Source organism: Sceloporus undulatus, chromosome 2 (genome assembly GCF_019175285.1).
Source record: "Sceloporus undulatus isolate JIND9_A2432 ecotype Alabama chromosome 2, SceUnd_v1.1, whole genome shotgun sequence".
Classification (NCBI taxonomy): Eukaryota; Metazoa; Chordata; class Lepidosauria; order Squamata; family Phrynosomatidae; genus Sceloporus; species Sceloporus undulatus.
In genome coordinates, this window is record NC_056523.1 from 139762064 (window position 1) to 139778113 (window position 16050).

Genomic DNA, 16050 nt, shown 5'->3' on the forward strand with positions numbered 1-16050 from the left:
CACAGTCAGTATCTTATGTTGGCAGAGGTACACCCAGTTATATCACCATATGTACATTGGGGACACTGACAAAGGAGGTACCCAGTACCTTGGCACAACTCCATTACTACTCAGAGCCATTCATTAACTGCGCAGGGCTGTGCCTGGGCTCTATTGAGTTGCCACTGCACAGCTGAAGAGGAAACACCAAACTTTGCCCTTGGGGCAGGGGGAAGCTTTCTTCTTCACTCCTAGCTGTGCACTGATGAAGCTGGATAGTTTCCAGGTTCACCGCCATGGCCAGTCTATGACCAGAGAGGCAGAGCTGTGCCTGAGAGCTGTCTGCCTACCATTGCACAGCTGGGGAAGAAGTAACAGCCTTCACCTCTTGGGACCATTTTATGTGTATTTTATGCTTCACAAATAGGATCTTGGCTGTTCCCTGCAAATAAAAATCCACAGTCATAAGCCCATAACAAGCATGCATTCTGTAGTGCTGGCCTGAAATGCATATTGTTCGATCTTATACTATGGCATAAGTTTGTTTAGCATGCAAATAAAACCATAATATGGGATCACACTGAATGGCGATTGTGAATGCAGGCCAGAAAGACCTCCATGAGAACAACCCATGGGTTCCTTTCTGGAATAAAAGTGATATAAAAATGAAATAAATAAATCAAATAAATACTGGCTCAATATTTGAGGACATCAAAGACACTGAATTGGGAGTGGGGAGCAGGACAGACCAGATATACAAGAAAGAATGCAGTGATGAAAGATATATGATGAATAAAACAGGGAATGGTGGCTGTAGTAGGAAAGAGTATTAGTGACTGTAAGCATAGGTGGAAAAGAGGTGAAGTTCAGAAATGAAACAGGATTTGAATACACAGAGTATAGACTGGGAGTGTGCATTGAAAAGTACATGCATGACAGGAGGAAGCCAAAAATCACAACAGTTCAGAGAAATATAACTGTGCTTAGCTGGGTTACCTTGATATACTGAAGCTGTCACTGTTAAGTTGCATTTTTGTTGGTCAAAAGGAAATGCATGGACATCTAGGTTGCAGGAGGAAGTAAGTCGATACGATTGTAAGAAATAAATGCGACCCGTAGATAAGATGTTAATAAAAGGACTGGGTGTGTACTTGTCATCATCGGCTCTAAAGACATAGCATGATAGTTAAGAAAGGATAGTACTTCCCAAATAATGGGCCACATAAATTTAGCTTCCATGTGGAAAACATTTTCATCAGTGTAACTACCATTGAAGGTATGAACATGAGTACAGGATGGCTTCATGGATAATGAATGATGTAGTAATATACTGTATTGTATACTTGAAAAGCAGCATAAAAATACATGTAGTCTATACAGTGTAAACACTTTCAGATATTTTTTGCAGAGACCTTGGGATGGAATCTGTTATGCTTGATTTCTAGGAGTGGGCTTTTCAAGAGGGGGTAAACGTGTCATGAGATCACAGTATTTGGTTCTTAGCTTTTAAAAACTATTCAAACAACATTTCTGTTTTCTTACACTATTTTCTGGCAATTCCCAGCATCTGCTGTAACATTTTATTCCCATTCTTGAACCGGTTTCTTTTTCATTCCAAGACATATCGAACAGGGGGGGGGGGGCTTCTTCTCTTCTCTAGTCTAGCTATCTTTCTTTCTTTTTTTTTTTTAGAGTTATAGTGCATGAGTGAAATGCCACTTTTGCAAGATCACCTCCACATTCCTCATACTCACTTTTTATATGAATTGAAGCATTGCAGGAGACTGTCTACAGCATGTCTGTGTATATTGAGAAGAGCATGCTCAGAGAAAACAAACACAATAATAACCCCATTACCTTTAACCACTATTGCTCTAGAGAATATAAATTAAAAATTAAAATGAAATTAATAAGGCCATGGGAGAGAAAAAGGATACTGTGTGCAGATTGTAACAATCTGGAAAGATATTGGGGTATTTGAGGATTTGGGCACACCTGCATCTAAGGTCAAACTGCACATCACAAGCCTAAATAAACTGAAATGTGCCATCTTTTTATTGAAGTCAGGAGAATATTAGGATGCGGAAGCAACAAGAAGCTCCATTAAATGGTATGATATAAATTGACCCAAAGTTTGGATGAGCCTGTCCATACATAGTGCTGAATCTGGCACAACAATCAGCTGAACTTGGTTTCAAAATGCAGTCTGAAGGCACCATCAAAATATAGTAAAAACTGACTCACCGTTCATCAATGAAAATATCAGGGACCCAAAGAAGTTTTGCTGGAAGAGCGATACTGGAAATGTTACAGAGGTCCAAAGGATTCCAGGAGAGGAACTCATTTGTCCAGATCTAGCAGGGCAGGGGGAGGGAAAGAGTCAAAGATTAGTTGTTTTTTTAATCATAGCCTGGGTTTCCCTGGAATGATGGTTCTGTTTGCATTTACAAGACAGAAAAATAATCTTACCACATAAAGCCAGAAATAGAATGTGACCACCTGCAATTTTTCTTTCTGTAAATAAATAAAAAGGGAAATATTATTGGAAGAAAACCTTTACACCAACTTTCTTGAAAAATCAAGGGACAGGCTGGATTCAATAGTAGATTTCTACTGGCAGAAAAACAGATTGTGGAAGGTTCCCAGGCCGGCCAACTGGAAAAGGCATGATTCTCCCTCCCTACTGCAGGTTTCCTTTTGCAACCCTGAAATTGGCTCTTGAGAGCCGAGAAAGCACTCCAGAGCTGCTTTCAGGTAACTTGGCAGGCTGCTAGTGTGGGTGAGTGAGTGGAGGAAAAAGTTTTACAAGTTCATATGCTGGAGGATTGGACTTCATTCGTAGGCAGAGCTAGGCTGTACTCAGACATGATTCCAATTGGCTCCAATGGAGATTCCTCCTGGGCAGTGGGGGATAGGATTGCATTTGGAAAGGCAAACTTGCTTTTCCTTGGTGAATTTTCTAGCTTAATCTATATGTATAAGTCTAGAAATTTTAATTAAAAAATTGACCTCCCAAAAGTCAACTTATCTATGTGTCAATCTAAGTACTGCACTTTGACACATAAAAAAAGAAACCATTCCCTGGTGAAAGGCAAGAAATCAGTTCTGGGAGCAATGATCCCCTTCTACAGTGGTACCTCGGGATACGAAATACCCAGGTTACGAAATTTTCGGGATACGAAAAAATCCCATAGGGAATCATTGTTCCGGGTTACGAATGTTTTTTCGGGTTACGAAAAAACTTTTGGTGCTTTTTTCGGCTTTTTCGCACGGAATCGCGGCTTTTCCCCATTAGCGCCTATGGCAATTCGGCTTACGAAGGCTTTTCGGGTTACGAAAGCGGCCGCGGAACGAATTAATTTCGTAACCCGAGGCACCACTGTACTCTCATCCATCAAGCCTTTAGCGCACGCACAAACTGTTATCTGCTGGAATTTTGTAAGTTCTTTGGCATTATTTTCCTTTGCTTCATGCTTTAGATCCTTTGTTATATAACCTGAAATTTTACCCTCAACATATACATGGGTCATATCAAAATCCATGTTGGCCCCAAAACCTGCCCTTGACTTATACATAATGTCGATTTATAGTTGAGTATATATGGTAACTTTCATAAAGCTGTTTCTTCCACTGCAAGAAGAAATAAAAGCCTGAAGTTTTATGTTCTTTTTTTTGAAAGAGCTCTTTGTTCCTAAGGTTGCTTTGACCCCTACTCCTTCACCCACATATCTGGACTAGTCATGCGAAGGGAAAGCAAAGATATTATGAATACTTCTTTCTTACCACTGAAAGGATGGAAACCAAGGTGAAGTCTAGGCCCACTTCAAAGGGGGTTTTCCAGTTCTTCTTAGGCATGGTGTATAAGAGGAGTTCTTTATTAGAAGTGATGTTTAGATACTCAACCACATCATGGTAACTACAGACCTGTTTCAGAGTGGCTTCTAGTAGGGACAAAAATTAGAAGAAATGTATTGGTATGGGAAAATCCAAAGTCTTTGTTCTAGACTGAACAGACAGCCCTTGGTCTTCCTCATCTCATACTTTGTGGTTCAATGCAACAGCCAATGGATAGCAAACTGCTTTCCCCCCTCTGTAGACCATTAATCCACCAAGCCGGTTGCCCCATGCCACAGCTGTCAGATCTTCGCATTCCTGTAGGGTATATAAGAGGAGAACAAATGGTCTTACCTGGCACCCAAAAGATGAGAAGGCTAATTATGATCTCTCTCCACATTCTTCTGTGTTCTCAGATATTAAAAAAGCATATAAGAGTAAACCCAAGGAACTGCTAGGTTGCTTTATACACTGAGGTATGGAACAGCAATGTCTCAACATTACATTTCTCTCTTAGCTGTGAGATGATGCATTTCATATTTATAGCTATTAATTTTGCTTCTAGGCATTTGCTCATAATTAGCTCTTCATCAGCAACTTTCTCTTTATGCTGATTGGCCTAAGGATGAGATCATGCCCTTAAGACATTTGCTTCCTTTTCCTCTTGATATTATAATTAATAAAAAGTAGCTGCTCATTAGGGTCCATTACTGCTAACTCTTCTTTGAGTGTTGCTCCCTAGGCAATCTTGAGTGCATTACTGCACTCTTTGCAAATGTTATTAAACTGCAATTATTATTACATTTACAGGGCAATATTATACTTCTGGCTGTCTAACAATATGATGCACTTGAATTGAGAAAATGCACAATGGGACTTGTGGATAGAGCCATACTTAGGACTGGCCCACCCATGGGACAGAGTGAATACTCTGTCTCAGGTAGTCTGGCTGCATTCCATTTCCTCAAATTTGGGCATCTAATTTGTTTATTATGCTCATTATTCTAATAGTACACATTATGCAACTCCAACACATTAATTGTTGCATTTGTTTCTTCCACTGTGTTTCAATATTTGTAATTTTTAAAGAAAGTACCAATGATCTGATAGTACCAGGTAGGATAGTGCCTAAAGTACTGGACTTGGAATAGGGAGATCCAATTCAAATCTCTGGTTGGTCATGCAATTTACCAGTAGCCGTGGCCATTTCCAAGACTACTTTTCAGTTGTTGTGAGAGTTATTAGGAGAGCAGAACCCATGAAAAGTGGACAGTAATTCATAGTGCAGTACTAATAAAACATCAACAATACTGTATAGATTGAGTCTCCCTTATTTGGGACTAGAAGTATTGTTGATTTTTTATTTTGAAATACCTGTATTTGCAGATGTGTAAACTTGCAGATGGAACCCAAGTCTAAACACAGAATTCATTTTGTTTCATATACACCTTATATACAAGCCTAAAGTTAATTTTATATAAATTTTTAATAATATTGTGCATGAAACAGAGTTTGCATATTAAACCATCAGAAAGAAAAGGTGTCAGTATCTCAGCCATCCATGGAAAAAATGTTGGTTTTTGGAATATTTTGCATGTTGGAATTCCTTACAACAGAATTCACAGAATTTTCTTCCTATCTGCTTTCTTCACTGTCCAGCTTTCACATCTGTACAATCCACTACTAAATATCAGGTTTTACTAGCTTTTCAGCCTGGTTTTGTTTTCCTGCACGCCATGTGCACTTCATAGAGCTTCACTTGTGCACACCAGTTTGGCACAGCTGTTGTCCTTCTCAGTAGCACTCTGGCATTGTCCCCATCAAAGTGTGTACAAAGTTGCAGCCTTAGCAGCACAACCCTATGCATGTCTCAGTAAGTCCCACGAGTTCAATAGGGCTTACTCCCAGGGAAGTGGATGTAGAAGTTAAGATTGTGTTGCAATCTTACACAGATCGGCTTAGAAGTAGTCCCACAGAATCCAATAGTGCTTTACTTTAGGAAAGTGGCTTATGGTGCTTGCTCAGGGTGACCAGGTGTCCTCCTTTCCAGGATATGTCCTACATTTCAACCTTCTGTCCAGCATCTATTCCAAATGTCCTCCATTTTGAGCAGGACTAAAAAGAACGAAATTACATTACTGTATAATAATATTTTAGCTTTTATGTTGGAATGCCCCCCATCTTTCTTAAGTGTCCTCATTTTGCAGTGCCTTGTTCTCCTTTGTGATTAGGACATGTTGTTGCCCTGTGCTTGCTCCATAAGACATCCCTCCCTCTCCCCCAACCCCAAAAGGACATAAATCACCTGCAAATCAGGTGCCAAATATTAAAAGTTAAAGCCAAGGAAAGAGTGTGGGTTCAGAGGCTCTGAGTGATTAATACATGCAGCATCTATAGTCAATATTTTGCACATGTCTGGAGTGCAAAGGGGGAATGTACTGATTTTTCCTGGCCACTGTTGATAGAAATGGACTTAACCTGATCCAGAAGACCTTCTTCTGACACGACTGTCTTCTCTGCCCAGTTTCTCTCTACAACCAATCCAGTCTGCAAGACTCATGGTAAAATAGAAAAAGATCTCATCTATCTTTGAAGGGGGCACCAAAAAATGCCCAGTGCTGTAAGCAATATTTCAGAGGGAATCACCTCTGACTATTCCTTGCTTAAGAAAACCTATGGAATTTATGAGGTCCTTCTAAGTCAATGAGAGCCAATGGCGTAGTGTTGGATTAGGGGGACCAGGATTCAAATCCCGGTTTAGCTGTGCAACCCACTGGGTGACCTTGGACAACTCACACTCTCTCAGCTTCAGAAGAAGGCAATGGCAAACCTCCTCTAATGAAACTTGCCAAGAAAATTCCAGGATAGCTTTGCCTTAGGGTCGCTATAAGTTGGAAATGACTTGAAGGCACACAACAACAACAAACCAATAAATCAACAGGCTAGCTGACTTGAAGGAACATACAGTACACACATCCTTGTACTCTCCGAAACCACAGACTAAAATGAAGTGTAAAAAATGCCTTAGGAAATAAAAGGTCAAATTTCAAACTGCACTGTCTGGGGGGAACATAGTGTATTGCACTGGGACTGCGAAGCAAGGCTGTATTATTTTCCCAGTGTAGTTTCAGTTTACATCATCCCACTCTTACAGACATCTTCCAACTGAGGCAACATTTCGTACGTCTGAAGAAGGGGGCTGCAGTCTGCAAAAGCTCCATCAAGTAAATTGAGTTTGTCTTTATTGGTGGATTATGTTGGTTAGATAAGGTAATTGTTAATACTTTTGGGTTTTCGCAAAAGACTAACACAGTTACATCCTTGAAAAGAACAATACAGTGGTCCCTCCACATTCACGGGGTTAGGGTTAAGGACCCCTGTGAAGTGGAAAAAACTGCACATAAAAAACACTATTCTTTTTTACCTGAGAGAAGACAGTCTAGGAATCTCCAGGTCCTTCAGTGCAACTCTGTGGTCAACATCTGCCAGACTTGATCATAGAATCATGCTGGAGGATCTAAAAATGCCTAGAGAGGTCTAATTTTCTCTAGCAGCATCTAGGTCTCCAGCACAACTCTGGTCAAGTCTAGCAGAATTGCTCTAGAGACCTGGAGATTCCTAGAGAGAACATTTTAATCAAACGGCAAATATAATCTGCAAAAGTCAAGCGGCAGATGTGGGGGCCAACTGTACAAAGCAAATTCCCACCCATGTGGCAGACATATCCCTGTGTACAGCACTCTAGGCCATATCCTGCACTGCAGGAATAATCCAGTTTAACACTCCTTTAACTGCCATGTCTCAAGCTATTGAACGGGAATTGTAGTTTGTTGGGGCACCTGACGTCTCTGAGAGAGAAGGCTAAATGCCTCCAAAACTATAAATCCCATACTTCCATAGGATAGAGCCATGGCAGTTAAAGTGGTATCAAACGGCATTATTTCCACAATGCAGATGAGCTCCAATTCCCCTGATACTACCAATGGCATCCACTTTTAGGCTGCATCCACACTGCAGAAATAACCCAGTTTGACACGGTTTTAATAGCCATGGCTCAATGCTGTGGAATTCTGGATTTGTAGTGTTGTGAGGCATTTAGCCTTCTCTGTCAGAGAGCTCTAGTGCCACAAATCCCAGAATTCCAAGCATTGAGCCATGGCTCTTAAAACAATCTGGATTATTTCTGCAGTGGTGACGGAGTCAAGATGGCCTTTACTGAAAATCTAATAACAACAAAAAAATAATATATCATAACACAATTATTATATATTTATAAATTAATTATATAATCATTGTAATTTGTTATGAATTATTATATATATATATTATATATTTGTTTAATATTATATTAACTGTTACTAGTATTATATTATATATAATACTATTATAAATCATTTTAAAAATAAATTTATTTAATTATAAAATATTATTATAACTATTATTTTGTGCATTATTATTATGTAGTAGTTGTGATTGTATTATTACTATAACTGTATTAGTATTATTAATTAAATTAACATTAATAACTCATATGAATAATCTTGTTAAACTGTTTTGCAATTGTTGTTGTAATTGTTATATTTTATTCTATTTTATTGTACCGCTCCCGTGGGAAGACAATATTCAACAATTACGCACTCAGTTTAAAAGGATTTAATGGCTCAGAGAGCTCCTCTTCTTTCCCCCAAAACCCCCTGGAAGCGCCTCCGTTGTATACTTTCTGTTTACCAGCAGGGCAGCTCTTCCCGCCGGTGACCGCGTGGCCTAATGGATAAGGCGTCTACTTCGGATCAGAAGATTGAGGGTTCGAGTCCTCTGTGGTCGATACGTTTTAGCCGGTTTCCATTAGAAAGCGGATTTTAATCAATATTCAGTCCGGAAAATTAATTATAAGGACATTATCCAGGAATGGCCCCCTTCTCTCTCTCGAGAGAAGCAACTGGGAAGGCTGGGTGCGGGTCCCAATTCCATTTCTTTTATGCAGAAGGACAGGAAACCTAGTGCCAAGTGGGAGAGCGTTGACTGCGCTTTAAGTCCCTTGGCTCAGTGCTGTGGAATTCTGGGATTTGTAGCTGGTTGTGTGCCCTGAGCGACCCTGTCATGGGGTTTTCTTGAAGATTTGTTCAGAGAAACAGAGAATCAAAGCCTCTCCAGAGTCATTCATTGTTCAGTGCTCAAGCCACTGCACCATGCTCTCTCACACTGGCTCCCCATCATCATCATCATCATCAGCATCATCATCAGCATCATCATCATCATCATCATCATCAATATATTTCTATGTCGCCTTTCTCCCAAAAAAGGGACCCAAGGCGGCCCACAATATAAAAAAACACATCCAACAACATTTTTAAAAAGACTATTCAAATATGAATTTAATTTATAAAATAAAATATTAAATTAAATTTAAATTAATTTTTAAAGACAATGAAAATATGAATTAAATTAATAAAATAAACAAATTAAATTAAAAATAAATGTTAAAAGACAATGGATATATGAATTAAATTAATAAAATTAAAATAATTAAATTAAATTAAATAAAAATTAATTTTTTTTTTAAGCAATTAAAATTTTTTTATTCCATGTTGTAAGCCCAAACACCTGAGTCCCAGCCCTTGAGAGAAAGGCAGGATATCATAAATATAAAATAATAACAATAAAACCTACAGTAATTTAAACCTACGAAGTTAAAATTTAAAACATACAAAATTGAAGAAAACCTAATCTTAAAAAAAATCACCCATCATCACTATATTTATTTACATCCTGGCTTCCCCCCTCAAAAAAAAATGGGACACAAAGTGGTTACAAATTAAAAACAACAACAATGCAATTAAAACATACAGAAGTGGGTGTTAAAATAGAAAAACTCCTGTATTCTTAACTATGAAATAAAGTGATTAAAGTATTAAATCACAATATCCCCCCCCCTTTGCAACCCCATATATCAGGGACCAGTAATTTTTTGTTTTAATCTTGTACTTTGTAAATAAAGTTTACTAATAATATTTGTGCCTCCTTGATGATGATCCTTTTGGCAAGTCCCCTGCTGCAGGGAAGCTTCTGAAGGCCACTACTTTGAGGCTTGCATCTATGGCTGCTAAGGAAAGAACCAAGGGGCCTCTGCATTGCACAAAATGGAGGCAAGAAGAGAAGAATGAATGAGCACATCTGCCCAGTGGCCTAATGGATAAGGCACTGGCCTCTAAGCCAGGGATTGTGGTTTCGAGTCCCATCTGGGGTGGAAGAATGGGTCGTTTTGTTCACTCCTTTATTAAAATCGAACAATACATCTTTCAAACAAAAACACACCAACAGTGATACCTTTATGGGGCCAACCAAAACGCACAAAATACATGTGCAACTGAAGAAGCCAGTGGATTTTGGTTGGTCCAATAAAGTATCACGTTTGGTGGTTTTTGATGTATTGAATAATAATAATAATAATTTGTTGTTGCACTGAGCATGAAAGTCAGAATCATCAAGCCATTGTATGAATTGTATTTTTAAAGCAATGTTTTGTTGCATGTAATTTAGATGTCATTGTTGTTTTATGGTTGTAATCCCGCCCGATCCATTGGGAGAGTTGGGAAATAGAAATATATTATTATTATTATTATTATTATATTCCCATTCCATGAAGGCAGGTGAGAGCTGGACAGTTAAGGAAGAAGATAGGAAGAGATCCATTCATTGAGAAGTGGTGCTGGAGAAGATGCTGAGGATCCCTAGACAGCCAAAGGACAAACAAATGGGCCTCTTGGACAGATCAAGCAGAAACCTCCCTGGAAATTAGGATGATGAAACGAGCTTTGTACTTGGCACATCATGAGAAGGAAGGATTCATGGGGAAAACAATATTGCTAGGAATGGTAAGGGAAGTAGAAAGAGAGGGAGGCCACTTGCCAGATGGATGGACTCTTATTAAGGAGCCATGGCTGGAGTCTGCAGGACCTGAGCAGAGCAGGGCAGCAAAGGGAGGCTGGGGAGAGGTCTCATCCACAGCAACAACAAGAACAACAACAGATGTTGTGTTCCCCCCCCCCCACCACCACCAAAATAGGGACCAAACAGTCTAAAATACAGTACAAAGTTAAACAAACATGATGTTAAAATGGGATCAAACTATTTTCAATATCAAAACAGATTGTTGTTTTAAAATTAGAATACTTTTTTAAAAAAAGGTAACTAACACTTTAAACACAGCCCCCCCCCCCCCTCCCCTCAGGACAAGGCCTCATCATCCAGCCATTGATCAGAAGGTTTTCAGTCCAGGGATGCCAGGAGAAGTGTGCTTCCCCCTCAAGGCCCAGGGCCATGACTCCAGAACCCTGGCTTTTCCATGTCTCTTCCATGTGTAAATCAGATAGTTCTCATATGTCTGTATCTAGTTCAGCGAGACCCTCTGCGAAGTGCCACCCCCTCCTCCTCAAGGGGCTTCTTCCACCTCACAGATACTCAAGATACCAGCCCACATATATTTTGCATGTATTAGGAATGACATTTCCACGTGATTTGGTTAGGACATTATGTTATTTTTCATACCGGTTATTAAGAGTGCCATTTCGAAAGCCTAAGCGCAGCTACAAGGATGGTGATGAAGACAGGTTTTACATCAAGCCAAAACACACTGCAGAAATAATCCACTTTGAACCGCTTTAGTGCCCTGGCTCAGTGCTAGGGATCCTGGGAATGGAAATGTACTTATTGGGGCACAAGAGCTCTCTCTGACGAGAAGGCTAAATGGCTCACAAAACTACAGTTCCCAGAATCCCTAGCACTGAGCCAGGGCAGCTAAAACAGTCTCAACCCGGATATTTCTGCAGTGTGGATGCAGCCCTGTCTGTCCTTTTGCATTCCTGAAATGAATCCATTTCCAAGCAGGCGGAGGGATGTGTCCGCTCCCAGATTGTTGCTGGACTGCAGAGCCCATCGTCATGGCCATGGGCCGTGCTGGCAGTTGCAGTCCCACTGGAGATCGATTAGGTGATCTCCTATTGGCAGATTGGCCATTCTCTGCTATGGAGGGCTGGCAGAAAACGTGGCGCGGGTTTCCTGCATGAGTGAGCCCCAGTGGAAGACCTTTGAGAGAGGCAGAGGGAGCAGTGCAGCTGTGAGAGCGTTAAGTAGCGCCGCCTGCGCAGCTTTGCTATCCAAGCCCCAGTGGCTAATGGATAAGGCACTGGCCTCCTAAGCCAGGGATTGTGGGTTCGAGTCCATCGGGGTGAAACCTTTTTTTTTCCTTCTTCCTCCTCCTTTCTAGAGCAGTCAGGCTTTATTTGGCACGGCGGGGGGGGGGCTCCCTTCCCCCTCCCTTTTAAATGTATTCCTCATCACATCCCTTGCATTGCATAAAAACGCTGTAGGCTTCTCTTCAGTGGACTGACATCAGTGCAGTTTCAGAGGTCCTCCTTTTCCAGGTCTGTCCTACATTTTTTCCAGCTCCTGTCCAGAGGAATCCCCAAATGCCCTCCAATTTGAGCAGCAAAAAGCAAGGGCTTACATTTCTAGGAGTGTTGGGGCTTTTATTTGGTCCTGTCCTCCATTTTGTTCTTGAGTGCTCTAACATTTTGTGGTGCCTCCTCCTCTTTGCGGTCAGGACACTGGGGCACCCTGCTTGCTTGTTACTATACTTCTTGTAAGAGATCTGTAGCACCTTTGAGACTCACTGAAAAAAGAGGTTGGCAGCAGGAGCTTTCCTAGACCAAAGTCATATTTCCTCAGGTGCATTGGGACTATCTGAGGAAGTAGCTGAAGTCTATGAAGCTCCTGCTGCAAACCTCTTTCTTCCAGTGAGTCCCAAAGGTGCTACAAATCTCTACTAACTGACTCAAACAGCTAACACCAGGCGATATAGCTTTGAATTCTCCCCTCCAAAGAAGGGTCTGGGCACGACAACCCACAACCTTGGGCAATAAGTCACACTCTCTCAGCCCAGAGGATGGAAATGGCAAAACCCCTCTGAAAGAAACTTGCCAAGAAAACTGTGATAGGAGTGACATTAGTTAAAAGAAGAAGACTTGGAGGCAAACACAACACAAATCTGCAATTTAAGATATACAGATGACACATACCCTCGCAGAAATAACAGAAGACTCGGAAAATTACTGAAGAAAGCCAAGGAAGAAAGTGCAAATGTAGGTTCAGGGAACATTTAAACAACACAATTACATCACTTTAAAGGGACAATGGAGACATGGAAATTGTTCAAGAATTCCCATATCGTGACTTGGAGGCTACAGTCAGGAATCAGAAAAAACTCTAAGACTTGGAAGGGCAGCTCATCAAAGAACTAAACAATTTAAGATGGTCATTGTCATCGTATTTTCTATTTGTGTAAGGTTATGAAGCTAGATGGGGAAGAAAGTTGATGGGAAGAAAATAAATCATTTGAATATGTGCGCTGGAGAAGAGTTCTTTTTTTGTTTTAATTAATTTATTAAACAAAAAAGACATGCAGTGCTATACATCAACATCTATAGCACACATAGAATTAAGACACATATAGAAAATAGGGAAAAAGAAGTAAATTAACATAAACACTCTTTAGATAACATATATCTAAACATATAGTTGCTATACGTAAATTACTATGTTCTATCATTCATTTACATGTTTGCTATGGTTAATTTCTTTTTCTTTCCTGTGAACTTAAACTGTTCTGTTCCTTTCTATCCAAAAATATCTTACCTTACGCACTTATTCCTTCTAGTTTCTCCTCATTACTCTCTCACTCCTCTTAATGAGTATATCAGAGGTAGAAGAGGGAAGGAGTAGAGGTAGAAGGAATGTGTATGAGTTCTAAGAATACTACAGGCTGCTAAAAAGAGAAATAAATGGTTCCCGAAGCAAATCAGCCTAAACTACTCTCTTAGAAACCAAGATGACTAAGCTGAGACTGTCACAATTGGGACATATCATGAGAAGACATGACTCACTAGAAAATACAATAATGCTTGATACAATAGAAGACATGGAGAAGAGGAAGACTGCGTTCCAGATGGATAGACCAACCAAGGAAGCACAGCTCTGAGTCTGCAAGAACTGAGCAGGGTGATTTTGAGAGTTTTCGACATGGTGGCACCATAATACAAAGTTTATTTGACTGCAGGTTAACAACAAACTATACAGCACCTAATGTTTTCCAGATGCAATAGAACAGAGGCTTCTTGAGGAATTCTTGTTCTCACCTAAGAAAGGATGGGTAGCCTCATCCATTCAAAACCAACTGGATCTCAAGAAAGTGGATTTTCTAGTGCTAATGGAGTTGAAATTTTATTGCCTGGATTTTAAAGCTCTTTTATCATCCAGAGCCCACAATGCCAGAGAGAGAGTGTGCCCTGCCTGCACTGATTCCCTTCAGACAGTGGTTCCCAATCTGTGGGTCGGACCCCTTTGGGGTTGAATGACCCTTTCATGGGGGTCGCCTAAGACCATTGGAAAACACCTATTTAAGTACAGTTATGAAGTAGCACGAAAATATTTCACTGGGTTTGGTCAACCACAACAAGAGGAACTGTATTAAAGGGTCGCGACTCGAGAAGGTTGGGAACCACGGCTGCTTCAGACCAACTTAACTAACAACAACATAAACAACATATGGCAAAATCTAGGCCGTGACTTTGTATTCTTTCTCCTTCGCGATTTTAATACCTTTCCTGTGAAGAAGCCATTGACATGATGTAAGTTTTTTTTTTTTATTTTTGGTTGGCCCAATAAAGAATAGGTTGTTTTGTGGATTTTTGGCATGTTTTTGTGTTTTGTGTGGGCCAACACGGCTACCCCGGATGTTATTTTATGAGTCCCACATAAAAAAAACGCCATAAGTTCCCTAAGCTTGGTCCGTAATGCAATCTGGTGGCATTCAGCAAGTTACGTGGTTAGTTAAAATTCTAGATTTAAAAAAGTCATTTATTTTATTTAAAGGACATAGCTGTGTTAGTCTGGAAGATCAGGAGGAAAACGAAGTTGGTAGCATGTGCTTAGTAGATACAACTTCCTTCTTTCAGTTGGTCTCAAAAGTGCTACAAGATCCTTTGCATACGTTTTTATTTATTGTTATTTTTTATGAGAAATGACCATAAGACCTAAGGTAATTGGCAACCTACAGTGCCAAGCCAGTGTCCAACTTCCAAGCTACAAGTGTCAAAATAACACTCAGATTTTTGGGAAATGGGTTGGGCTGAGAACTGTCAGCATCCCTTTGTACAAGAGTTAATTAATTGGATATGCTTTAAGATCAGTTAGATTGGTAACAACGAAGAAAGCTGTTTTAGGAGTCTCCACACGCCATGTGCAGTTTCTCCCAAGGGATATACAGCTGATTCCCTCAGCTGCAATTATATAAAGGTTTCAAAAAACCAATTTTGTTCAATGGCTTTTAAAGATTCAATCAATCTTGCTGCCATTTTATTGCTGTGTCTCTGGTAAAATGTTTTAATTGACTGAATTATATTTTAGGTATCACTTGTTTTGTTATAACACACTGGATTATAAATTATAACCAGCTTGTACTTTAAAAAAAAAAAGATGTGTCAAGGATTGTCCCCGCCTCCTTATTTCCACCAAATGATTCCTATGAATTCTGAGGAAACTATACTTTGGCAACTTTCGGGGCTTGCTCTGGTGGGAGCCATTTCTGGTTCCCAAGCACAAACTAGATCTAGAAGAAAGCCAAAGACAAGCCTCTCTCCCCAGTCATTTCCCCTGTTAACTCCTACTGATCTTAGGTCCAAGGTGTTTGATCACATGGAGGTTTTTTTTGGGGGGGGTTTTGCACCAGATCCGACGTGACTGCGATCCACGATGGCGAATTCCATGTCATAACATGAATGTGTTATCGACACGATTCCTTTCTATGGGAGCTTCCTTCCATGGCGCTTCGCAGTGAATCCAAAGTGGACCCCTCATTTTGATGAATTCGGGAAAGTAAATTCACAGATTCACCTTCAGCTCACTCCGATTTCACTCTGAAATTGGTCTGGGTGGGAATGCAACTTTGGCTTCTGCTCTGGTACACCACTGAAACCTCCCAGGTTGCAAATTTCCCATATGTGGCGCTGAAATTTTCCCCCATTTCCTTTTCGGTGGTCCTTTCACTTTAGGGAAACCGAGGGTGGGGGCGTTGTTTCTCCATTGTCGCTGAATAAACTGAACCATTCCTGGGGGTTATGCACTTTTAAACTTTCACGTTACAATGTGAACTGGCAGGACCCTGTTTTTCATTTTGGGTCT

At 40.3% G+C, this 16050-nt stretch overlaps 1 protein-coding gene across 1 annotated transcript in view; it reads right to left on the reverse strand.

Annotated features, from left to right (window-relative positions):
- Positions 1–8572, reverse strand: part of LOC121920416 (5-hydroxytryptamine receptor 3A-like) — an 11642-nt gene extending 3070 nt beyond the window's left edge. The window contains exons 1-5 of the mRNA XM_042447554.1: positions 8542–8572; positions 3763–3920; positions 2449–2493; positions 2224–2333; positions 976–1145 (exon numbers count right to left, since the gene is read on the reverse strand). Coding sequence (XP_042303488.1) covers positions 976–1145; positions 2224–2333; positions 2449–2493; positions 3763–3834 — 397 coding nt within the window. The 5' untranslated portion in view covers positions 3835–3920; positions 8542–8572. The remainder of the gene's footprint in view (positions 1–975; positions 1146–2223; positions 2334–2448; positions 2494–3762; positions 3921–8541) is intronic.
- Positions 8573–16050: the final 7478 nt, after the last annotated feature.